Source organism: Maylandia zebra, linkage group LG4 (assembly GCF_041146795.1).
Source record: "Maylandia zebra isolate NMK-2024a linkage group LG4, Mzebra_GT3a, whole genome shotgun sequence".
NCBI classification, from domain to species: Eukaryota; Metazoa; Chordata; class Actinopteri; order Cichliformes; family Cichlidae; genus Maylandia; species Maylandia zebra.
Window position 1 is genome coordinate 12554451 of NC_135170.1, and position 22778 is coordinate 12577228.

The following is a 22778-nucleotide window of genomic DNA, read 5'->3' on the forward strand; positions in this document are numbered from 1 at the left end:
GTGGCCTTGTCTTTTTGACCTTGCCTGATTTGCTGACCAGCTGCGGCGGCTGTGTGACAAATGTCGGGTAACACAAGGAGCTGGTGGATAAATGAAGGCATTGTCCTCATCCTTGATGCACTTGCACGCGCGCACACACAAACACAAGCCCCCTGAGTGCACATCTTCCCCCCCCCCTTTTTATTGTCCCTCCATTACCTCTCTCCTGCTGCTCATCAGTATTCCAGCAGAGTAGGAGATGTTGCGTAATGATCACATCGACAGACAGGGGAGCAGAATTGCGTAACACATAAGCAGCCTCTAAAGACCAGAGGGATGGGTGTGTGTGTGGAAGATGGAGCAAAGACGGCGAGGAAGCAGGAGGTGGGGACAAGCAGTGGAAAGGATCAGGTAGTGGTAAAGATGGAGAGTGGGGGAGGGAAGATAGCTAGATGATGAAAAGAGAATGAGGGATGCGGTGCTGAGGATGCAGAGCTATGCATGTTGTCACACCGCGACATGAGCAAGCCAACCTTCCAGCTGGCTGTACACAGACACCAGCACGGGGCAGGACAGGCAGACGGAGTGCTAGGTGATGAAATGCAAAGTAATATCTGCTGGGATGGGTCCAGCTGAGGTGGGCTGGTGAGCAAGCTGGCTGCTCACCATTTGAGAATTCCATCCTTGCTTTGAATTATTGATCAAACATCACTCGAATCTGTTTACCGCAATCAGAGCAATGAGCTGCTCCAGGACTCTCACGCACGAACCAGGGGTCTGAACCCGCACAGAGACCACAAAGGAGGAGGACTCACCCCCGCACTGTCACGCACAAATGAGGACGACACAATCAGCTTAATTTTTCCATGCTTATAATTTTTTGCCAATCTGTTTTTATTACAAACTTAAAAAAGGATCTCATACAATAAGAAACTGCAGTAGTAACTCCCCATTCCCGAGGGGGCAGCACAGAAAACAGGTCATTGCATCTCAGTAGTGAAATATTCATTATACATCTACAGGGTGTACAGATCAGATACAAAATAGGAAGAATAATAATAAAATACAGGCAGGAAAGAAAACACTATTTATACATCATCTGAACATTTTATTAGATCCATTTTACTCTTAAAGGTTAATGTTTATTCACTTTTTTCTTTTTTTACATAGAAAATAAATTTATTTTATGCCAATGAAATATCCCAAAGTGCAAAGTAAAACGCAAACATCAATATAAGCAAAACGACATCAGAATACAAAATTCTTGTCTCCATCGTCATTCCTGCTCAACCCTGATTTTAGAACAGCCCGCATTCAGGTTTATGGTGCTTCCCCCCTTTATTTACTTCTTTCAAATATCTAAGAGCTGACTCTCCAGCTTGTGTTATTAGGAAATGTAATACCACCATCGCCTCTATGCTTATTTTTTGTTTCAATTTTGGTTTTAATCAGGATGTGAGGGGTACAGAGAAATGTTTCTGGTCATGCATGACTCAAAGAATCCCTCCAAATGTTTTCACCATTAAATAAACCTAACACAATCTAAACCAGGGTTGACAACAGTTCAGAGCAACATTCATTTCCCTCGTCTTTTCCCAAACCGGTTGCCTTCTTATTGAAGAGAGATATTGGAGAGAGGTAGAAACCCCTTGAATCCTTCAGGGTTGTTTAAAAACTTATGGCATTTCATTGAATTGGAGAAGGGTGTGTAAGTAAAGACAGTCAGGGATTATGGCTATAGTATCAGTACCATAAGGATCCGGCTGATGGAGCAAGGGTGGCTCAGTCAAGACAAAAAAAAAAAAAAAAAAAAGAAAAAAAGAAAAAAAAGAAACGATAAAGATAGAAGGAACATTTTGTTCTTTTTAATATTAGCAGATCTGGGAATTGAAATGCAGATAAATTAAAAGTGTTGGGGAGTTTATAATATACAGAGTGTGTGCTACGTGAAAATAGGACTAATTAATTTTTTTAAATAAAAAAAGAAAAAAAAAAAGAAAATACATTGTTTTGGTTTAAATGTAATGCCTATGGGGAGGAGTGCTGTCAGACTGCCCTCGGAGCACAGAAAGTGGTGATCAGCCATCTTTTCCTACACAAACCCACTGTAAACATTTCTAACTCCAACTGCAAACTGAAGAATGATTACATTTACCCGTCTTATTAGACATATGGTGTACAAGGTACAATAAACATTCAATACTTTATTCTGTACATCTTTATTTACGTCTCAATTTGCATATATTCATGTTATTTTTCTGAAAAAATAACTTCAGCATGTAAGAAACTAAACAAAGAATCTCAACATAAGAACTTTTTATACACATATTCCTGGACTCTGCATGTCTTATACAAATGTTTTAGTGATCATTTTCAAAAACTAATATAAAAAAAAAAAAAAAAAAAAATGGTGGAAATAGATTCAAGATCAAAAAGAAAAAAAGAAAAAAAAAAAGCCTTTTCCCTCACAACTGTAACATTTACAGAGGTGTACACTTCACCCACTCATTCCCTCTGAAACAAAAACAACTAAAGCTTGCTGCATATGACAGTAATGCCACATTGCAAAACCAACATGAGGACAAGACAAGGGTCCTTCTAGTACAAAAATATCTATAGTCTGAAAAACATTAACAAAATAACAAAAAACTAAACAACCAGCCAACCAAGAGTGAGACTGACTGCATCTCTTTCCCGTTTGTGATGCAAATGTAGCTCATTGGAGTTTCCAAAGCATTTCATGACATCTGAATAAAATGTGCAACAGCCAAACGGAGGGCAAAGGAACGGTTCGGCATCGGGAGCCTGGTAATAAAGTGCTGGACCGCTGGACGTGGACATGTGGAGGTTACCCTTCTCTTTCAGGGACGAACCAACAATGACATCAGGCCCCGCTGTTAAACTGCACCAATACAAACATCAGATCTCTGACAAGCTATCCAGTGACACGACAGATGCCACAGAAGAACACTCCTCATTGCATCTCTGTTTGCATCACTGCAGCTGGGAAATAAATTTAAAAAAAAAAAAAAAAAAAAAAAAAAAAAAAAAGAAAATAAAGAGAGCAACCTGAACTGTACAATTCTGGTTTTTCCTTTGCAACAGCCGGAGGAGCAGAGATCGCTGGAGAATTTTAAGAGGACTGAGAGAATAGTGAGCCTTTGGCTTCAATACCATTTAAGCCCATCAGAAACGTGCTCTGGGTGTTAAAGCGTTGCTTTCTAAGCCAGTACACCCTGAATGGCACAGGGGGCAACAGAACCCTCTAGCTGCTTCTCTCTCTTACCGCCTCCCTCCCTCCCTCCTGTCCATGCAGAGGAAAGCCTCTCCTTCATAGTCAAAGTCATGCTAAGCCATTTATCACAATCCCTAATGCTGAGCTACTGCTGCATTCCCACCCCCCCACCCCCACCTCTCATCCTTCCTGCCTGTTCACCTTCATATGCTGCTGACTGGTGTATGTTTGAATATGTGTGAATATGTGTGAAACCATAATTTGCATCTTTATGTGCACAACTGGCCTAATCAGCAGATGGTTATCGCCTTAAAATTCAAAAGATTCATTTGTTTTCACATTCATAAAAAAAGGTACCCCCCCCACCCCCAAATCCATTTTGCTGACCTTCACAGCTGCAATTTCCCTTGACAGGTACAATACATTCAACTACATTACTCTTAGCGCCTCGATTCTCCCCTTAGCTGCCCTTGCTTCATTGAAACCCCGGTCACGTGCCCATTCCAGCTGATGATAACCTGCTTTCAACATGCGTCCACCAACAAGACTTGAAATATGCCCGTGCGTCAGGTTGTTTCAAAGGTAACAGGGCTTCACTGTGCAAGCAACGAGTCTCTCAATCACTCTGAACCACGACCAAACAGAAGCGAACTACATGCACAGAGAGCAGAGCCCCTCCACCAACCCCACCCCGTATTTGTGGCAAGTAGGGCAGAGCAGATTGCAGAGCAAAGTGCTGAGTTTTCCACAGCCGTCGTTCCCTGCAGGACTTGGCAAAGTCCTTTTTCACAGCATGACAGTGCAGTGCAAAATGGAGCTATACTAGAGTCCACTAGACTACAAGTCCCAAAAAACAAGAAGAAAAAAGGAAAAAAAAAACCTCACATTAGCATTCATTGCAAAATCATAAACATGAAATTGGAGACGGCAAAAAGGTGGACAAAAAAAACAACAACAAAAAAAAAAACAACAACAAAAAAAAACAAAAAAACAGAAGCACCCATTCCAAGCCAACACAAATACAAATAACGGGTAACAGCAATGGACACAGGAAGTAGGAGCAGGGTGGGGTTTGGGGCGGGTTCTAGAGATACCAAACAAATCACACTAAATATTTAGTGGACATTGTAAATCTTTGTAGTAAAACTAATTCTTAACACACATTAGTATTAGAACAATTTGTTAGAAAAACTGAAAATATCAGGAGGGTCTTTGCCGTACACCCAACTGCTCCTGCAACAATTCTTATTACAAATGAAGGCTTAGTTGGCCAGCACGACAGGCTGGAAAGACTGGCTGGGATATTGCAGGTTGTAGCTTCCTAAACCCTCAACAAATGGTGGCTTCTCCATGTAAGAGATCCCTCCACTGCTGCCAATGATGCCCACGCTCTGGGCAGGAGGGCTGGAGAACGGATCAAATGGTGGGTGGGTGTTGATAGTGTGCGAGGGCTGGAAAGGGCTGGTAAGAGGCTGCATGGGCTGGGTGTCTGCATCAAAGTAAAGAGGGCCTGGAGATCCAGGGTAGACAAACTCTTTGGCGTTGGGGGAGAGCTGGCTGTGGATGGGACCCCCGAGGGAGTGCAAGGAGAGAGAGAGGGGCTTGTGCTTAAGCAGCTCTGGTGCTGAGATGGTGGTAGGAGAGCGGGAGAGTATCCTCTGAGATGGTGGTACGATGACACCAGAGCCTGCAGACCCTGACCCGGCCCCACTGCACTTCTTCATTTTGGTGGAGCCGAATTTGGTGGCGGCGAAGCTGGCAGTGGTGAAGGTGATTGGCTGTGGACGGGCAGCAGGAAGAGCAGCAGGTGGCTGCTGAGTGGAGAGGTAGGGCAGACCGCCGCTCGGAGGAGAAGGAGTAGATGTGTTGGAGGAATGGATGCTGGGATCGGTGGGTGTGCTGGAGCTGGGGTAGCTGAAGATTCCAGGGCAGGACTGGGCAGATAGGGGTGTGGGAGAACTGGAGAGGGATGGCATTAAGGAAGGAGATGCCTGACTTCCAACTGGTACAAACACTTGAGCATCTGGATTAAAGCCCAAGCTCTTGGCATCCTCCACCTCTGCATCTAATTTAGCCTCTCTGATGACCCCTTCGGCCGGCTCGCTGTCACAACCGAGGCCAGGGGGGGACTCCAGATAGAGCACTTTCACCGCACCCTTCTCTCCAATCTGGTAGGACACCTCATAAGGGTCAATCCACACGCTCAACTCTGCAGGAACATTTGCCCGCACCTCCTCCGTGTCCAGCCCACTTCTTTTGGCAGCCAACTCCACCACAGGGTCCCTCGGTGCACCCAGGTGAATGCAGCGGAAAGCAGAGCCCCTCAGTGGGGCCTCGGGGTACCAGTGACCCTCAAAACGAGAAACTAGTATCTTCTCCAGCTCCTCGCCAAACAGGTCGGCTCGTCGACGAGGCAGCTTGTTGTACAGGTAGGACACGATGAAGTTGAGCGCGACCTTCACTTCCAGATGCATGTCTGCACCGGGTTAGTGCCAGTGTGGGAACAAAGTGTTCAAAGGGGATGAGATGAAAGTGAGGCAATGCAGTGGCAACAAATCTTTTTGTCCCCCTCTGGCTTATTGTGCAGTGTTTGATTCTTTTAGTGTCACCATGGTAAAGGCACCTTGAAGGCAGAGGCTGCAGGTTACAGGCTGTTTTGTGTTGGCAGGTCCTCAACTATGAAGACAAGAAGAGAAGAGCAATATAACTTTGTGTGAAAATGAGGAATTTGTTTTTTCAGCTGATCTCTCACAACAGACAGTTAATGTGGTATTTTTGGAACACAGAAAGACGGGGCTACAGGGGGATTGTAATCAGAGTATTATTTTATAGTGAGCTTTAAAAAAAAACAAAAAACAAAACTCAAGTCTTACATACAAGACAATTACCCACACATAATGCATCACAAGAGAAGAAATTCCTGCCACTACTTTCGATACAAAAAAAAGAAGAAAAAAAAAGCCAAAATCCTAATGGAGTCATAAGCTTCCAACAACACTGAAAAATGCATAATACATGCACCTGCCAACCAGTGCAAGCATCGGGATATCTATTCAAATGCCTACTGGTATTTTTTATTTTTTTTAATTACAGTAGTGATATGAAGTATAACTCCTGCATCCCTAAAATTTACCCTTTTATATTTCCTGTTTATCAGCCTCAGGATGGATGTAACAGATGCTGTGCACTTCGTAAATCCTGCATAATCTGAATGCAATTGCACGAAGTGCTTCTTGCTTTAATACACAATCGTACAAGAGTCCACTCGTCACCATGCACATTCCCACTGAGAGCAACATTATATGCATATCATAATACAAAAGGATGTACCGGAGAAGATGTGTAAAATGGAAGGACAGTTAGCCGACTCCACAGAACACAGTTTCCCAGAATGCACTGAATGTGTTCAACACCACCCCATCTCCCTCCCTCCCTTCACCTCTCCTCCCCTCCTCCTTCCTACATGCACACAAACAATTCACTCACATTCACTTCCCTGCCAGATGGGGATTCGGAAGCTAAGATTAGAAAAATGCCTCAGATTAAAGGTAATTCTAATGTTGCTACAGATAAAGCTGCACAGCCTGCACGCAGGGCTGCAGGGGTGACACAAAACCACAGGTCTTGCATTTTTCCCCTTGCATAAAAAAGGGTGACATTGAAGGATAAGATGGGGGCTGTTAGGATGAGGCTATAAGTAGGGGCCCTGTTTTTGCATCATCTGAGGTGCAAATTCCTCACCTTAATAACGAGTTACACTGACAAAGAAAGGACTGCACCGGTCTTTTACCTGAAACAGCCATCATCAGTGTCTCCAAAAACCTTGAGTGCACAAACCTCTAAGCCACCTACTGCATTTCCCACCTCTCATTTAAAAAAAAAAAAAAAAAGGGAAGCAAGCAGCAAGATACACAAGATCCAATGTCAAACAATGACATTAGAGAAACAGCTCAGCTGTTGTCCACAGATGTGTGGCTTTCAGAGTGAAATCTGAGGAATACAAACAAGACTCCAATCTTTCCACAGACACAAGCCCCACCACCTTGCATAACTGAAACATTTGCATTTTCACTGGCAGACTTGATTCTAGTCTTGTTTTCCTTCTCGTCAGGTCATCAGCAGAATCTGGGGTGGTATTTTTTGTTTACATGCAGGCATTAGTACAGCGCTGACACAGTACTGCTAAACATCCACTATATACCAGACAAGCGGCACAGCTACACAATTTGCTATGAAAATAACAAAAACAAAAAACCGTGTATAAGGGCAGCAGAGGGAGGCCTGCATGATTGCCTAGAATAAGGATATGAATGTTGCAGGAATTTGTACTCGTGTCCCTCACTTACCAACAGAAATTAAACTGTCTGCTACTTTAATTTTCCTTACGTTTGGAATTTTGTGCACATGTGCCTCCTTAAAAAAGAGACAAACATGGACAAATGTCTTCAATGTTTGCAAGAACGCATTAAGGTCTACCTGGAGAAAGGATTAGTGACATTTGCGAGTCAAAAGGCAGTGGACCAGAGAAGACATTGGTTTAGCTGATGTGCAAGTGGAGAAGCCTTCCCTGGCAAATTGTCGCTGTAAATTAAATTATAAAGCTAATTAAGTGATGAGCAGCCTATCGACCAAGTATCTGAGGAACGAAGGCGGCAGCCCCCTCTCTCTCTCTCTCTCTCGGCATAAACACCCCCGCAAGCACAGCAGAAGGAAAATAAACGTGAGCTGAACACACTCCGGGAGGCTCGCTTTAGCTAATCTATAACGGGCTCGGGCAAAACAAAAGCTGTGTCTTTCCAGGGGCTCAACCCTGTGCACCTTCTCTAACGGACAGCTAAAGCTTCTAGAAGAACAATAACAGCAACATCCCGCTGTCAACAAATTTTATATATTTGTTTACATTTTTTAAAGTCCTTGCATTATCAGGGACTGTAACATCCAGTCCTTTTTTATTGAACATAAAAGCAACCAATCCCGCGCACCGGCTGACGGTTAATTACTCACCTAGCTTCACTGATGTACTAGCTTGTCTTTGTTTTTTTTAAATTCCCTTACGAGGACTCCGATTTCATGTGTCGACTCACTGGTTCAGATGCGAAATAGTTTACATTTTTTTCACCATCATAAATATATATTTTTTTTCTCCCCCACAGCTGCCCAAATAATTGAAAGCCTCTCCAAGGTTTCCCCACTTTGTCTTCAGCTGACAGTTTGCATGGAGGGTCCAGTAAACTTTGCTGTTTGACAACCCAGCGTATTTATACAGTGTGACTCGCCCACACCCCCGTGACGACAGGGACTACTTTCTTCCCATTATTATCTTTTCAACATAGCGGTTCTGACGCTCCTGTCGAAGCATAATGTGCTCCTGTCGCCACTATATTATTATCTGTATTTCATAGGTTTAGTTTATCCAAATTTAAGCTGATAAAAATAAAAGTGACTCCTTAATTTCTGCTCAAATAGCATGGTGTTGATTAATCAGTTTTCTCGAATAGCCAAAAAGCCAAACACCCCACTGTATAGTCGGGGAGTGCGCTTTTCCAGCTATTAGAACATTATAAATGACCCAGCGCGAACTAGTTTCTATGGTGGAGGGATATTTGTAGTTTCATATGGTGCTGAACAATTTACTAAAAATATAAGCAGTGACAGCAACAGAGTCCTAATTGGCGGAGATAGGGGAGGACCCTCACCTTATTGGACTACAGCCGCTAAAGCGACCAGACTTTCATCAAGGGCTTGTGGGAAATGGTGTTCATGTTGCAGAATTACGTGGTTAAGATAGCAGTAAAAATATTGCGCGTTTGTTGTTTTTCTCTTTCTCTTTTTCTTTTAAATTTCATTTAAACAATTATACAGTTATGTATATGTAATATTTTTTCATATAAATGACAAAAAAAACCCATAAACCGAAAACAAAGCTGAAAAGAGCAAAAATTAAAAATGAACAAACAAACAAAAAACAAATAAACAAATCAATATTATTAGTTCAAACATTTCTTTAAAATTATTTTACATTTAAATGTATTGAATTTAAATGTAAAATAATGCTATTGAGCATTTTAGTTCCCCACTGTGTGTGTGTGTGTGTATATATATATATATATATATATATATATATATATATATTATTTTTTTTTAATTCATTCATTTATTTATTTATTTTAAACCTTTTAGCTGGATGTCAAACAACACAAGACTCTTAAGCATATTTATTTAGCAAATTTCGCAATGGTATAAGCATCAGCAGTACATTTAACTTGAGTAATGATGCTGGTAGAAAAAACTGTCAACTCATGTTTTTTAACAGATGACTTAAAACACTAAACTCTAATATCACTAGTTTATTTTAAGTTTATAAGAATATAAAAACTGGTAAGATGGTGAGTTTTTCTTCTCACTGCCGTGTGTTATGTTGTAGTATCCATTTATCGTGTATGCTACTTAAAAATGATTACAATGAAACAACTGTGAAAATGTTTCATTGTAATCATGAAATAAACCAGATTTTTACTGTCTGCATCTTTTACTGTTTTTCTGCTTTTGTTTACACCAACCTTAACAAAACCCACCGACATCCAGAGTTACCTCACTAACAACGTGGAGCAATAACAGTGTACTTAGCTACTTTTTTTCCCTAAACACAATCAGCTGACTGAGAGAAATGCCTGTAGCTCTCCACTTGGTCAGTGTGAACCTTGAAGATGTATTCCATAGACACCTTATACTTGTATTGCCTTCACTTACATCCGACACTACTATGTTCTATTTAAATCCAGGTTCCTTTTATAGTTTGCAGTAAAATTTTTTAAACCATTGCTCAACGGACCAGAAGTGCAAGTCACTCTTTACTGACACATTGTAGATAAGCTTGTTTTCGGACAACACAACTAACACCCTCACACACTCTTTCATTTAGAACTTCACATTCACTCTTTCATTTAAAACTGAGATTCTAAGATGTAAGCAGAAATGCTCAGCCAGGAGCATGTATCCCCACTTTCACAATCCTTCAAAAAAAGTAGCACAAAAAGATAACTGACTCAACAATGGTAAATAGAGCCACCCTAGGCTGATATTTAAGCCTCTGATTGAAGAAAAATGTGTTTAATAATTCAACAAATCTCCCACCTTCAACGCATGTACATTTAAATTTTGGAACAGGCTCAACATTGCTGTTGTTTAATGTTTTTTAGCTGCTCTCAAAAGTCATCTTATGGCTTTAATACTTCCAGCTGATAAGGACACTTACTGCATTTCAAATGAACGCCCAAAGGCTTTGAATATTCACTTTGTCTGTAATGACAGTATCAAGCTACAAAGCAGTGTTTTTACTAAAATTCAACATTTTCAGATGTCTGTGTTTTGTTTTTTGTTTTTATTTCACTGTAACAACCCCCAGAATGCAATTTTTTCCCCATTTTTTATATCTTGTGCTTTTGTAGTGAGGGTATCGTTGTCACTGTGTTTTGTATTACCAGCTGTTAAAAGAGCACATGGGGGGGGAGCTCTGTTTTTACTTTGAGCAGTCTGTTTTTATTTTGTCTAGTGAGTGTGTATTTTCAAAGGAGATCTGCATCAGTTTGATTCTGTTAACACAAACTTCATGTGAAGTTCACAACAGAGATAAAGAGATTTAGAGTTCATTGTGTATCTAAGACATCCCTGCAGTTTAACCAATAAAAGTGGGTATCAATTGCATAGCAGTGAAAATCTCATATTAGGGTCCATAAACAGTCTTGAACTAGCAGAACAGGAATGATAAAATGGTAAATGGCCTGTATTTGTATAGCGCTTTACTTAGTCCCCAAGGACCCCAAAGAGCTTTACACTACATTCATTCACACACACGTGATGGCAAGCTACATTATAGCCACAGCTGCCCTGGGGCGCACTGACAGAGGCTGCCGGACACTGGCGCCACCGGGCCCTCTGACCACCACCAGTAGGCAACAGGTGAAGTGTCTTGCCCAAAGACACAACGACCGAGACTGTCCGGGGCTCGAATCGGCAACCTTCTGATGACAAGACGAACAGCCAACTTTTGAGCCACGATCGCCCCTGCAGGAAAAAAATGCAATACATCTGCACCTCTGTATCCATGCTAGTGCTGACCCACAATGCAATGGTTGTGCTCTTAGCTAAGCTCTGGTCATGTGACCATCACAAATTCTACCTCAACCAAACTTCACAGCACTTTGCACCTTATAACTTTTAACAAACACTTATTTTGTAATCACATATTTTAGACAGGTTTTCAATCAGTGCTGCCCTTTTTATTATCTTGTCTAATACATTTTAACTCTTTCCAACAAATAAATGAACTAAATTAAACATGAATCTATCACAGAAAAATAAACACCTTTATTTAACTGTCTCACAAAGTAGAATAACAGTGATTCTAATAACAGGAGTCACTGAGAGCCTGTACAGAGTCTGACTTTCATGAGTGTGTGAGTGTGCGTGTACCATGTTTAGATATCTTTCTGGGAACCAAAAGTGGGAATGTTACTATACTGATGTGGACCAACAGTTTTTTATGGGGACAAAATTCTGGTCCCCGTGAGTTTGAAGACATGTTTGAGACTCAAAATGTGGTTTTAGTGTCAGGGTTACAGTTAGGTTATGTTTTTGATCAGGGGTGTGTGTGTGTGTGTGTGTGTGTGTGTGTGTGTGTGTGTGTGTGTGTGTGTGTGTGTGTGTGTGTTAATGAGAGCACACACAGGACACTAGACACTGATCTCTGAATTTTTTACTTCTCGCCTTTGGAAATTCCACCATAGGCATGAAGGAGAGATTGGAATTACAGATTGGACTTTGATTTGGTTTTATTTCTGTTCACCATCATCATCATTATCATCATAATTACTGTGTTGGATTATAATTCTGAGAAGGATTTCGACTTCCATTATTCTCAAGAAGATTCTCAAGACTTCCAAGGTTTTCTCAGCTGATTATAGCTTTGAGAGAAGTGGGATCAATCAAGGAATCCTGCTTTCCTGATTAATTCCATGAACACAGAGCACTGAGGTGGAACACATCTTCTCACCACCAGCCTCTCCCCCCCTAAAGACAAGAACAAAGTCAGAATTACCTCAGTGGGTTAATTAAATAAGTTGAATTGAGGTGATTTGATTATTCTTTATTATTCTTTTTATTTATTTTATTTTGCTTGGCTCCTGCCAAGCAGTTGTAATCAAATCCAAACTGTGGACATTCCCTTTTAAACCCTTGTAAAACAATAAACATATAAAGCTGGGTATAAATCTATATTAGCCCAAACAGCTCTAATAGGTTGCTCTAGCCTTTAGCTCTAACCATCTCAGATCAACAACTACCACGATTTAGAGAGGAGTGGCCATAATAGATATGATTAATAAGATTTGACCTGCAAGGCTTCTCGGGTTTCTTCATATCAGGGCAAGCAGGGAAGACACCTGGATGTCAAGGCAGTCAGGCTGGACGAGTCTCCTCAGTCCCCTCAGTACGAGGGAGAAAGGATAAACCGTTTTGAGCCGTGTGACGTATAAAGTGACGTTTAATGACCAGAAAAAAATCGTCTTTTACGTTCCAGACCTGAGAGCAAAGCTGCACATGTTGGGGAGGTTGTCACAGGAAATTATGCTCCAGGCCCGAGAATGTCGGGAGTGCCTGTGCAACGGAGGGACGAGGCTTACTTCTCTTTAGTTTCTATATGAATCAGATCAGGTTTTCAATGCATGCAGACATAAGTGATGTAAGTCTCAGGTAAAACTACTGATATCTCTTAACTGCTGCATCATTTACAGAGCAAAGCTTAGCTGGACTCTCAGCATTAAGAAAACAGTGTCTGTGTCTTTTCCTCCAGGGCTCGGTCCTCATTAGAAGCGAATAAGTTACATTTAAAAGATCAAAACAGGTTTCCCAGGTAAAATATCTTACCTTTACTTTAGATGCCCCTCCCAAATATAAAACACAAGATAAATAAGTTATAACAATAAGCTAAAATACATTTAAACTTATCAGAGACTGTTTTTGTTTGCTGCACATACTTTTCTGGACTCTGTTTTTCTCACTTAAATTATTGTGAAACCTCTTGAAGCTTCCACAGTGATGATGATGTACAATCAGGCAATTCAAGGTTTGTGATGTTTTTATGAAATTAAATGTGAGTTTTACTAATTCACAGAACTTTACATAATGGCTGCGCAGTGACTTCAGCATGACCTCTTTCATTACATCTGACTCTTCTCTTTCCCTCCAGCCTGGCAGCTCCATCATTCACCACATCATTGTCCAATGAAACCACTATAACTGAGTACAATATATCATCTCCAGGTGGCAATTCTACTATGGTGGCCCTGAGAGGCCAAACAGACTGCAACTTAAGAAAACATCCGCAATAAGAAAAACACTGCAAAAGAACACAAAACACAACGGAAATAGGAAAAAACAAAACAGAAATAGGAAAAAACAGATTTCCAAAGGCACAAGGGAAGTGTTTCTGGGGAGACAATAACCTGACGGACCAGTTGCAGGAACCCAAAACATGCTAGGTGTGTTTTATCATGATTCATATAAAACTGATGACAGATTTTTAGGCTAATAGTTAGGCTTACACACTTACCTCTCGTCTTTTCTTTCCTCACAAAAACGGTAGATCCTCCACTTCTGTTGAGTGTCTCCCAGCGCAATTCTTAGCATATTTTGGTACAACAGACTGAAGAAAACGCTCAAACTTTATTTAAAATAACAAACATAAAACACTCACTTCAGAAAAAAGTAGAATTAGAATGAAGTAGAATGAAGATCAGCCATCAAAATCATCAAAAGTTGTCACCCTTTAATTGTCCTATCAGCGGTCAAGATGACAAACGCGCTTCGTTTGCTCTGACAGGGACTTACACGGCCGCCGTACAGAGGACGTGAACAAAGATGGTGCTGGAGAAGAAAGGTTCCGGTGAGTGTTGGTCGGTTTGAACTCTTCTTTTGAATATAAAACACTGTCATGCAGTCAGACGGTGTAAAAACACTTTAACAGAGAGCCCCTCTGTTGTTCTATCTTCTTTAACTTGGAGCTCACAGGGGAAACGTTGGTTTTAAACTCAACTCCGGTTTGCTGAGCGGTTCGTGTTGTTTACTGTTAATGTTATTATTACTGTTTTTATAGAGCTGCAGGGTTTTATTCTAACATATACATGTTAAAAAGGAATAGTCCAGTTATTTAAAAAAAAAAAAACCCAACTTATAGGAGAGGATCGACCGTAGGTGATGTTACTTTACGGTTTATTTAACCAGGACCACCTGAAGGATTTTGGGTGTTTCACTGAAGTAAAAGATGTTTTTTGGGCTCCAGCTGTGAGCCGAATTTAAGTTAAGTACTTAACTGGTTCAGATTTTGTTTGATGAGCTTCCAGACAATAATACGAGAACAGAATGAGATAAATTTAACGTTTTCACAGTGCGGTATGGTTTGATTGGAAGGAAACACTAAAACTACTAGTAAAGGGTAATTCAGGGACACACCAGCCAGCTTTTTCCAGTCCTAAATTGATAGCAGGCTTTTCTGCTGATAGTTTCTCCTTTCCCTGCTCTCAGTCTCACTGTGAGTGCATCTCCTCACACACGGAGTGGAGCAGAGAGCAGGGCTTGCAAAATCGCTAGCCCGACGTCCCGGGGCTAGCGATTTTTCCAGTCGGGCTACCAAAATCTATCTCTGCCCTGCCCGTCGGGCTATCGTAGGAAGGGAAAATATATGTCAATGCTTTTGCATTCTTTCGGAAATGTAGCTGGGTAATTATGTCATTGGCATCGGTGAGCCACTGTCAATATGTGACGTATTGAAATCGCGTTTGAATTTGCGCTTGTTTTTTTGCTTTCACTTTGCAATCGCGCGAACTGTGTATAGAGAGCGACAGCACTGATTGGTGAGTGATGATAATTTGTGCACCAATTCCTCTGACATTGTCTTATCAATCGTTAGCTTACTATGCAAACATGACAAGTGAAGTCTCCCTCAGCAAGCTTAAACATATGAGAGGTTGATCGCACAGAGAATCGCTGACCTGTGTGTGTGTGTGTGTGTGTGTGTGTGTGTGTGTGTGTGTGTGTGTGTGTGTGTGTGTGTGTGTGTGTGTGTAAAAGCAGCAGGATATATATTTTAGTTCTGCTGAGCCAAATAAGACAGGTCAGGGTGAAGAAGTGACAGCCAAAGAAAAGCTTACCACCAGCCACCGTACAAATCAGACTATAAGGCAAAAAGAAAGTGCAGCTTTATGGTTTCATGGACAAAAGAATTTCTGTGGCTGCAATATGACGAGCTATATAACCGGGGCTGCACATAAGTGGTCCGCAGGTGCGCATTCGCTGTCAAAAAAACCAAAAAAAACAAACACAAGATATGAAGTTGCAACGCGTGTTTGCATACATAAGATTTTCTGGAGGACAGACATTTGTTTAAAACTCTTAAAGATGTCGAAGAAGCTCCTTTAAGCAATTACTTTGGTGTTCCTCCACCTCCAAACAAATGTCAGAAGGAGTCCGAACCACAAAAGAAGCGCGTATTCTCGGAAAAGTGGTTGCAGGAGGTGAGCTGGCTGAAAATCCCACTCTAGCGGACAAAAACAGTGCTTTTTATATGGACGCAAACGCGCGTTGCAACTTCTTATCTGGTGCGCGTCTTTTATTTTGACAGCGAATGCGCACATGCGGACCATTTATGTGCACCCGTGTAAATAACATAATGTTCTGCCGGGTGTGTTGTTGGTTTTCTCTCGATTTCTGAGTCGATAAGCGCCTTTGTTACTGGGACCAGTCATTTTAAGAAAGGCCCCCATTAGAACCCATGAGAAATGCAAGAAATGCATTATTGCTCAGTCTGCAATATCTTTCCCAGAACAAACACCAATTGCAAATAACATACTAAAAATAAACCTGAAAAATCTGTTTAGAACAGCGTACTATGTTGCAAAGAGTGAACTACCACTGGCAAAATTTAGCAGTCTTTGCAAACTTCAAAAAGCAAATGGCCTCGATCTTGGTTCCACTTGTCTCTTACCCGTGACTTCAGTGGAAATTTTAAATTCAGGATCTGACACAGACGGATTCATGTCCTACACAGTTCTTACAAGTTCATAGAAATTTCTGTTCAATTAGAACCAAGTATTTGAGTTGATGATTGTAATTTTTATACAATGTTGTAATTTGTTTTTCAACAATTTTTTGATTAATGTTTTGTTTCCTTTACAATATTATACTTTAATGTATAATATTGTAAAGGAAACAAAACATCAATCAAAAAATTGCTCTCTTTTTTTATTCGAACTACTTACATTTATTTTGGGCTACCAAAAACTGAAGAGTCCCTGCCTGAAGGGCTACCAGGGATTTTGAAATTTTGAGAGCCCTGGAGAGAGATTCTGAACATTATGTTGCTGTAAGTGCATCAAAGCTTCCTCCCAGGAGTCCCACTGAACGTGAAGAGAAGGTGAAGCCGACAGGGAAAACATCACCATCACTGGAGCTTTTCAGCATGGTCACACTCTGTGTTTAAAACTTTTGCAGACCCTTAAGCTGCTACTGTGGCAGGTTTGAAATCCCTTAAACTGCTGAGCCTTTGAGCTTTTAGCTGTTTTTTCCTGCTCAGAATGAACCTCTGTGAGGTGACTGTGTGCTGTATCACAATTAGCAGTCCTGATGATTTCCCTTTGGTTTACATGCTGGAAAAACTACACAGAACTTTATAGAAATGAGCTGAGTCGATGGGTCTTTTATCACTGATACCAACTGATGGAAACTGTGTGTTTGGATCCAACAGCTCGGGTGGAGGCTGGTCAGCGCAGAGTTTTGGATGAAGCCACCAGACAGAGGAGGCTGACCCGTCAGCTGGAGGCTCTGGAAAAAGACAACTTCCAGGTCCGTGTCTGTAATTTAAAGTTGACTGACAGCTTTTCTGCTCTCACTTCCCTCTAACATCCACACAGAGCTCCACTCTGTACACGGGGATCACTTCATCCACCTCGCATTCACATAGAAACAAGCACAGGTGGAGATTTTAAGCAGGACTTCTTTAGAAATCCTCTAACATTGAATTGTGCAGTTCGGGCGACTAATCAGAAGAAAGCTCAGAGCTCTCTCTGTGTATGTCACACATTATAGTAACCTGTAAGGCGCATGAGCTGCTTGATCACTGATGTTCTGCTTCTGTCAGGGTCAGAGGTCACAACCCTCTAACCCTCTTTCACCATCTCCAGCTGCTCGATGTGGCCTTAGAGAAACTAGAAGTGGTGAATGAACATAGGTAAACATGGTGTTGCTATAATGAAATACAATGATTTTAAACATGTCCACCTGTTAGTGATGCTGATTGGCTCATGTATGTCTGACGGGCTGTTAATAAACAGTCTGTATTATTGCTTAGCAATGACATCTTGTTTTGTGTTTCCAGGACGACCCTCTGTCCTCCCTTCCTCCCCCAGGTCCTACTGCCCGCCTACCTGCATTCAGTGAGTCTGAAGAACCAGGTGAGTTTTTCACCGTCCAATGTGCACATGAACCCTACACTTTTGACACTTTTTACACGGTAGCAGCTGAAATCTTTATTCCTTGAAACTTGAGTAGCTGTATATAGGCTGGTACTTATAAAATACTTTTCTACTCTAATTAAGTATTCAAAGCACTTTTCACATGGTTCACACAGCTCTGAGATTTCTTGTATTCACAAATTAAGGCATATTGGACAATTCGAGGTTCATCATCCTTCCTGATGATACTTTGGTATCCAAACTGGAGAAGCTGAGGTCTAAACCACTGACCTTCTGATGAGCCACTCTCCCTCCTGAGCCACAGCTGGCCCAACAGTAGTGATTAGAAGTGGAAAATTACAACCAGATCAAATCCTGTTTAAAAACCTGCAAATATTTTTCCATTGTCACCACACCGACCAATTTAAAAACTGAAAAGTCCATATTAGGAAACGTGTTTGTGATTAAAAAATCTTCCAAAAAATCCTCTAAACATTCTCTGTCCTCCTTCTTCTCTGTCTGTGCGTCCAGAGAAGAAGAAGAGAAAGACGAGGGGCGACCACTTCAAGCAGCGTTTCAGGAAGAACTTCACCACGCTGCTGGAGGAGGAGGTGAGTCAGACGCCCTCTCTCCTCTCTCTGATTGGCTGAAAGGTGGTCGTTAGCTGACCCACTGTCTCCTCTCTTTTGATTGATAGAATCTCTCAGAGAAGCCAGAGCCTAACTACCTGTCAGCGGCGGCCCCGCCCTCCTCGCTACCTGCACGCCACTTCTGCTGCGTCTGTGGGTTCCCGTCGCACTACACCTGCACCACCTGCGGGGGGCGCTACTGCAGCACCAAGTGTCTGTGCACACACAGAGAGACGAGGTAAACACACCACATGTTTTTTGGAGATCTGGTTGCTCAGGTTAGATAGATGCTCAGCATCAGTTACCATGACGATGTACCAGGTCAGAAGTTTACCTCATGTCAGCGAGTTACTTCTCCAAAAAAGGGCCGCCTCTTGTGACTGGATGGATTTGATTTTGATGGTCTTGGTTCAGTTTTGGAGGGTTGCTGTAAGAACTGGAACCACTAAAAGCAGAATGAGGACACTCATCTCTAAGATACGGAGATTATCTGCAGGATCAGGCTCATTGAAACAGACTTTAAACACTCTTTGACGCGCTGTGATGTCACCATCTGAAGAAACTGGAAAATCTCCTGACCAGAGTTCATGCTTAACAACATCTTTTTTCTCCTGTGTGTCTCTGCAGGTGTTTAAAGTGGACGCTCTAACTGCCACTGCCCTGGTGATGGAGGTGAGGGTTGCATATGGGATGCATGAAACTGCATCATAAAGAGAGTCTGAACCCTTTGTGCCTCTGCTGGCTGCTGTGAGAGCAGCTGGACAGAGACTGACATGTGCAGGTGGACAGGAGGCTTCTTGTGATGTCGCAGCATTGCAGATTCACTCGGGAGATTTGGCTGCTTCAGTATTTCTGTATATTTTTCTTTACTCTGTCAGTTCTTTGTTTACCTGTCATAACTTAGCTCTGGTGCAAATGAAGATACATGCACGCGTTTGTTGCATCATCATCATCATCATCTGAGTGGGCAGAATCAGATTAATTGTAAATATCTGTGTAACTTTAATGTTTTCTTCATATTTCAATAAATCAGATCTGATTTCACACAGTCTCCTAATCCAGGACTCCTACTCGATCTACAGCATCCATCTGCAGTCATGTTTCTGTCTCTATGAGCCGCTCACATCACTAGAGATTTTTCTAAGTACAGGTCATTCCACATTATTTCATTAAACGCCTCCCACCTGACCATCAAACATCTGCCTGAAAAAAATTCCAGCAGAAAATTTTAAACAACATTTCTTACAAACTCAAATTGATTAAACTTTGCTTCAGAGAATAAAGAGGCAGACTTAAAGTCAAAGATTAAATTCCATCTAAGGCTTAGATATAATTTAATCTTTGACTTTAAGTCAAAGCTTAGATTCTAAGCTGTTGTTTGTGTCAGACAGAATTTGATGCTGGCGTTGGCCTGATGGAAGAGTTACAGTAACTCAGGGGTGGGCAACTTGAGGCCTCAAGGACCGGTGTCCTGCAGGTTTTAGATCCTTGATCCAACACAGCTGATTCAAATGGCTAAATTACCTCTTCAACATGTCCTGAAGTTCTCCAGAGGCCTGGTAGTGAACTAGTCATATGATTCAGGTGTGTTTACCCAGGGTGATGTCTAGAACCTGCAGGACACCGGTCCTTGAGGCCTGGAGTTGCCCACCCCTGCAGTAACTGCTGGTTGTTCAGTGAGAGGAGCCAAAAAACACACGTTTACAATCCATTTCACTTTTATATAAGTCTGAAACAAAAGCTGCCAAACACCTGCAACACTTTATTTTCTGAGCTTCAAAAAAGGTCTTTTGACCTGCAATAAACACCTGCACTCTGCTGTCACACTCACACATTTTTGGGATAAAATATCTTAATTTCAGGAGCAGGCGCACGCCTCCAAACATGCCCTTTTCAGTTCTTATCTATGTATATGATCCCTCAGCTCTACAAGCTGTTCGTTGTGGTTTTCCTGTCCCCCCTTCAGTCTTTTCACTTCTTCACCTCTCGGAAATAAATAAATAAATGGGGATCTGCCAGGCCCAGGAGCCGCCGCCAGTCCTCTCCGAGGCTTTCCCCAAATCACAAAAATACTGTCAAAACTAAAATGAGGATGTGGGCGCACCTGAGTGAAATAAGTGGAAGTTGAATGAAGCTCCACCCCCTCATGTCACACTTCTGAGAAGAACGAGGAATGAGGCTGTTCCACTTCTTTATTAAAGACAGACGCACAGACGATCAGACTGAGTTCAGAACAAACTAGCTTCTTCCTGTGAGTCAGCTACAGGAGAGAAAAGTGGAAAACTCCAACACTGCTGCTTCAAGCTGCTGAGGCTCCACACACTGAATGTGAGTTTGAGCAAAAACACGACTCAGTGAAGGTAGCAGAGGAGGGAGGGGAGCCAGGACTGACTGTACTTCCTGTCTGCTGTTTTCAGCTTCACTACAGACTCAATGGCTTCCAGATCAGAGGAGGATCTCTGCTGTCCGGCCTGTCAGGAGGTCTTCAGAGATCCTGTTCTTCTGTCATGTAGCCACAGCTTCTGTAAAGACTGTCTAAAGAGATGGTGGAGAGAGAGAACAACACGACTGTCCAGTTTGTAAGGAAATATCAGTGTATGAACCACCTTTAAACCTGGCTTTAAGAAAACCTGTGTGAGTTGTTCTTACAGGAGAAAGATCAGAGCGCTTCAGAGGCTCTCTGCTGTCTGCAGTCTGAGAAACTCAAACTGTTCTGTCTCGACCATCAGCAGCCAGCGTGTCTCGTCTGCAGAGACTCAGAAAAACACACCAAGCACAGATTCAGACCCATCGATGAAGCTGCACAACAACACAAGAAGGAATTTAAGGAAACTCTGGAGGCCTTAAAGAAGAAGTTAAAGGTTTGTGTAGAAGTTCAAGTGAAGTTTGATCAAACAGCAGAACACATTAAGGTCCAGGCCCGGCACACAGAGAAGCAGATTAAGGAGCAGTTTAAGAAGCTTCACCAGTTTCTAGCAGGCTGGCCGCACTGAGGGAGGAAGAGGAGCAGAAGAGTGGGATGATGAAGGAGATGATGGAGGTTCTGGGCAGAGCGATAGCAGCTCGTTCAGACACAGAGCCACAGAAGAGGAGCTGAGAGCTGAAGGTGGCTCATTCCTGCACAACTACAAGGCTGCAGTGGAAAAAGTCCAGCGCTGCCCCCTGCTGGATGATCCACAGCTGCCCTCAGGAGCTCTGATAGACTGAGCCAAACACCTGGGCAACCTGACCTTCAACATCTGGAACAACATGAAGGACATGGTCTCCTACACTCCTCTCATTCTGGACCCAAACACTGCTCATCCAGACCTTATCCTGTCTGAAGATCTGAACAGTGAGAGAAGGAGCGAGGCAGCGGCTTCCTGATAATCCAGAGAGGTTTGATTGGTTCTATTCTGTCATGAGCTCTGAGGGCTTTAACTCAGGGACTCACAGCTGGGATGTCGAGGTTGGAGACAGTACAAGCTGGATGCTTGGTGTGGTAGAAGAGTCTATCAAGAGGAAGGGAAACACAGAGTCTGGATTTTGGGGAGTAGTGGTCTGTTTAGGTAAATACTCAACACGCTCACCATCAGCTGGATTCACTGCTCTCTCGGTTCAGAAGAAGCTCCAGAGGATCAGAGTGAATCTGGACTGGAACAGAGGAAAGCTGTCGTTCTCTGGGCCCAATACTAACACACACATACACACCTTCACTCACTTTCGCTCACAGGATGTTTCCATTTATTCAAACTGGGGATGATGTGAAGGTGTTGCCGTTGAAGGTGTCAGTGGAGCAGATGAGTTGAGGATGATTATATTTCTCATGTTGTTTCCTGTCAGCCCTTTGTTTCTTTTTTAGTTCTCACTGTTCCTGCTCTCCACCTTTTCACATTGAAAATCATTTCACTGTTTCTCACTGAATGACTCCCCAAACCAGATTTGAAATTCATCAAGTTTCTAATCATTACAAGTGGTTCATGTTTCTATTTGATGTGTGTAAATGGAGATGATTTAGTTTGCTGGGATATGGACTGACATGTGTTGAATGGGAGGAGCAGATTGTTGTTGTCTTCTTGTCTGTTTATGAAAACAAATATATTGTTGAAACAATGATTAATTTTTAACTCCACATATGAAATGTTTCTGATATTTGAATTCTGTTTGATTAGAGACTTTCATCATAACACAAATGAGATTTTAGTGTTTTACAGTTTTTCGCGATTGCTTAAACACATTTCTTGAAACTATGCCTCATATTCTCAAAACAGGATAGGGCGAGAGGCGGGGTACACCCTAGACAGGTTGCCAGTCTGACACATAGAGATTGACAACCATGCACTCACAATCATGGGCAATTTAAATTTTTCAATAACCTATCCCCCCATGCAAGCTCCACACAGAAAGAGCCTGGCCTGATGGTGGAATTGAACTCAGGACCTTCTTTCTGTG

The 22778-nt window shown here is 42.1% G+C and overlaps 2 protein-coding genes and 1 long non-coding RNA gene across 3 annotated transcripts; 1 reads left to right on the forward strand and 2 right to left on the reverse strand.

The window, feature by feature from the left end:
- Positions 1–846: 846 nt before the first annotated feature.
- On the reverse strand, positions 847–8436 carry tob2 (transducer of ERBB2, 2). Its single transcript, XM_004575504.5, has 2 exons — positions 8219–8436; positions 847–5890 (listed from the first exon to the last, which is right to left on the reverse strand). The coding sequence occupies exon 2, from the start codon at positions 5686–5688 to the stop codon at positions 4477–4479; it is 1212 nt and encodes a 403-aa protein (XP_004575561.1). The 5' UTR covers positions 5689–5890; positions 8219–8436; the 3' UTR covers positions 847–4476.
- A 3599-nt stretch (positions 8437–12035) lies between these two features.
- Positions 12036–14119, reverse strand: LOC143418337 (uncharacterized). The gene is made up of 3 exons (XR_013098293.1): positions 14037–14119; positions 13824–13934; positions 12036–12283 (listed from the first exon to the last, which is right to left on the reverse strand). It is a non-coding gene; the product is annotated as an uncharacterized LOC143418337 (long non-coding RNA).
- Positions 13690–19391, forward strand: znhit1 (zinc finger, HIT-type containing 1). Its single transcript, XM_004575506.5, has 7 exons — positions 13690–13752; positions 14094–14156; positions 17013–17110; positions 17643–17718; positions 18250–18329; positions 18416–18585; positions 18975–19391. Exons 2-7 carry the CDS (start codon positions 14132–14134, stop codon positions 18994–18996), a joined length of 471 nt encoding a protein of 156 aa, XP_004575563.1. The 5' UTR covers positions 13690–13752; positions 14094–14131; the 3' UTR covers positions 18997–19391.
- The last annotated feature ends 3387 nt before the right edge of the window (positions 19392–22778 follow it).

Bases quoted from the DNA above. Each gene is read 5' to 3' on its own strand.
- znhit1 (XM_004575506.5), top strand. From the start codon at position 14,132: ATGGTGCTGGAGAAGAAAGGTTCCG. The intron at 14,157-17,012 runs GTGAGTGTTGGT...TGGATCCAACAG, and splicing joins GCTGGAGAAGAAAGGTTCCG to CTCGGGTGGAGGCTGGTCAG. The intron at 17,719-18,249 runs GTGAGTTTTTCA...CTGTGCGTCCAG, and splicing joins CAGTGAGTCTGAAGAACCAG to AGAAGAAGAAGAGAAAGACG.
- tob2 (XM_004575504.5), bottom strand. From the start codon at position 5,688: ATGCATCTGGAAGTGAAGGTCGCGCTCAACTTCATCGTGTCCTACCTG.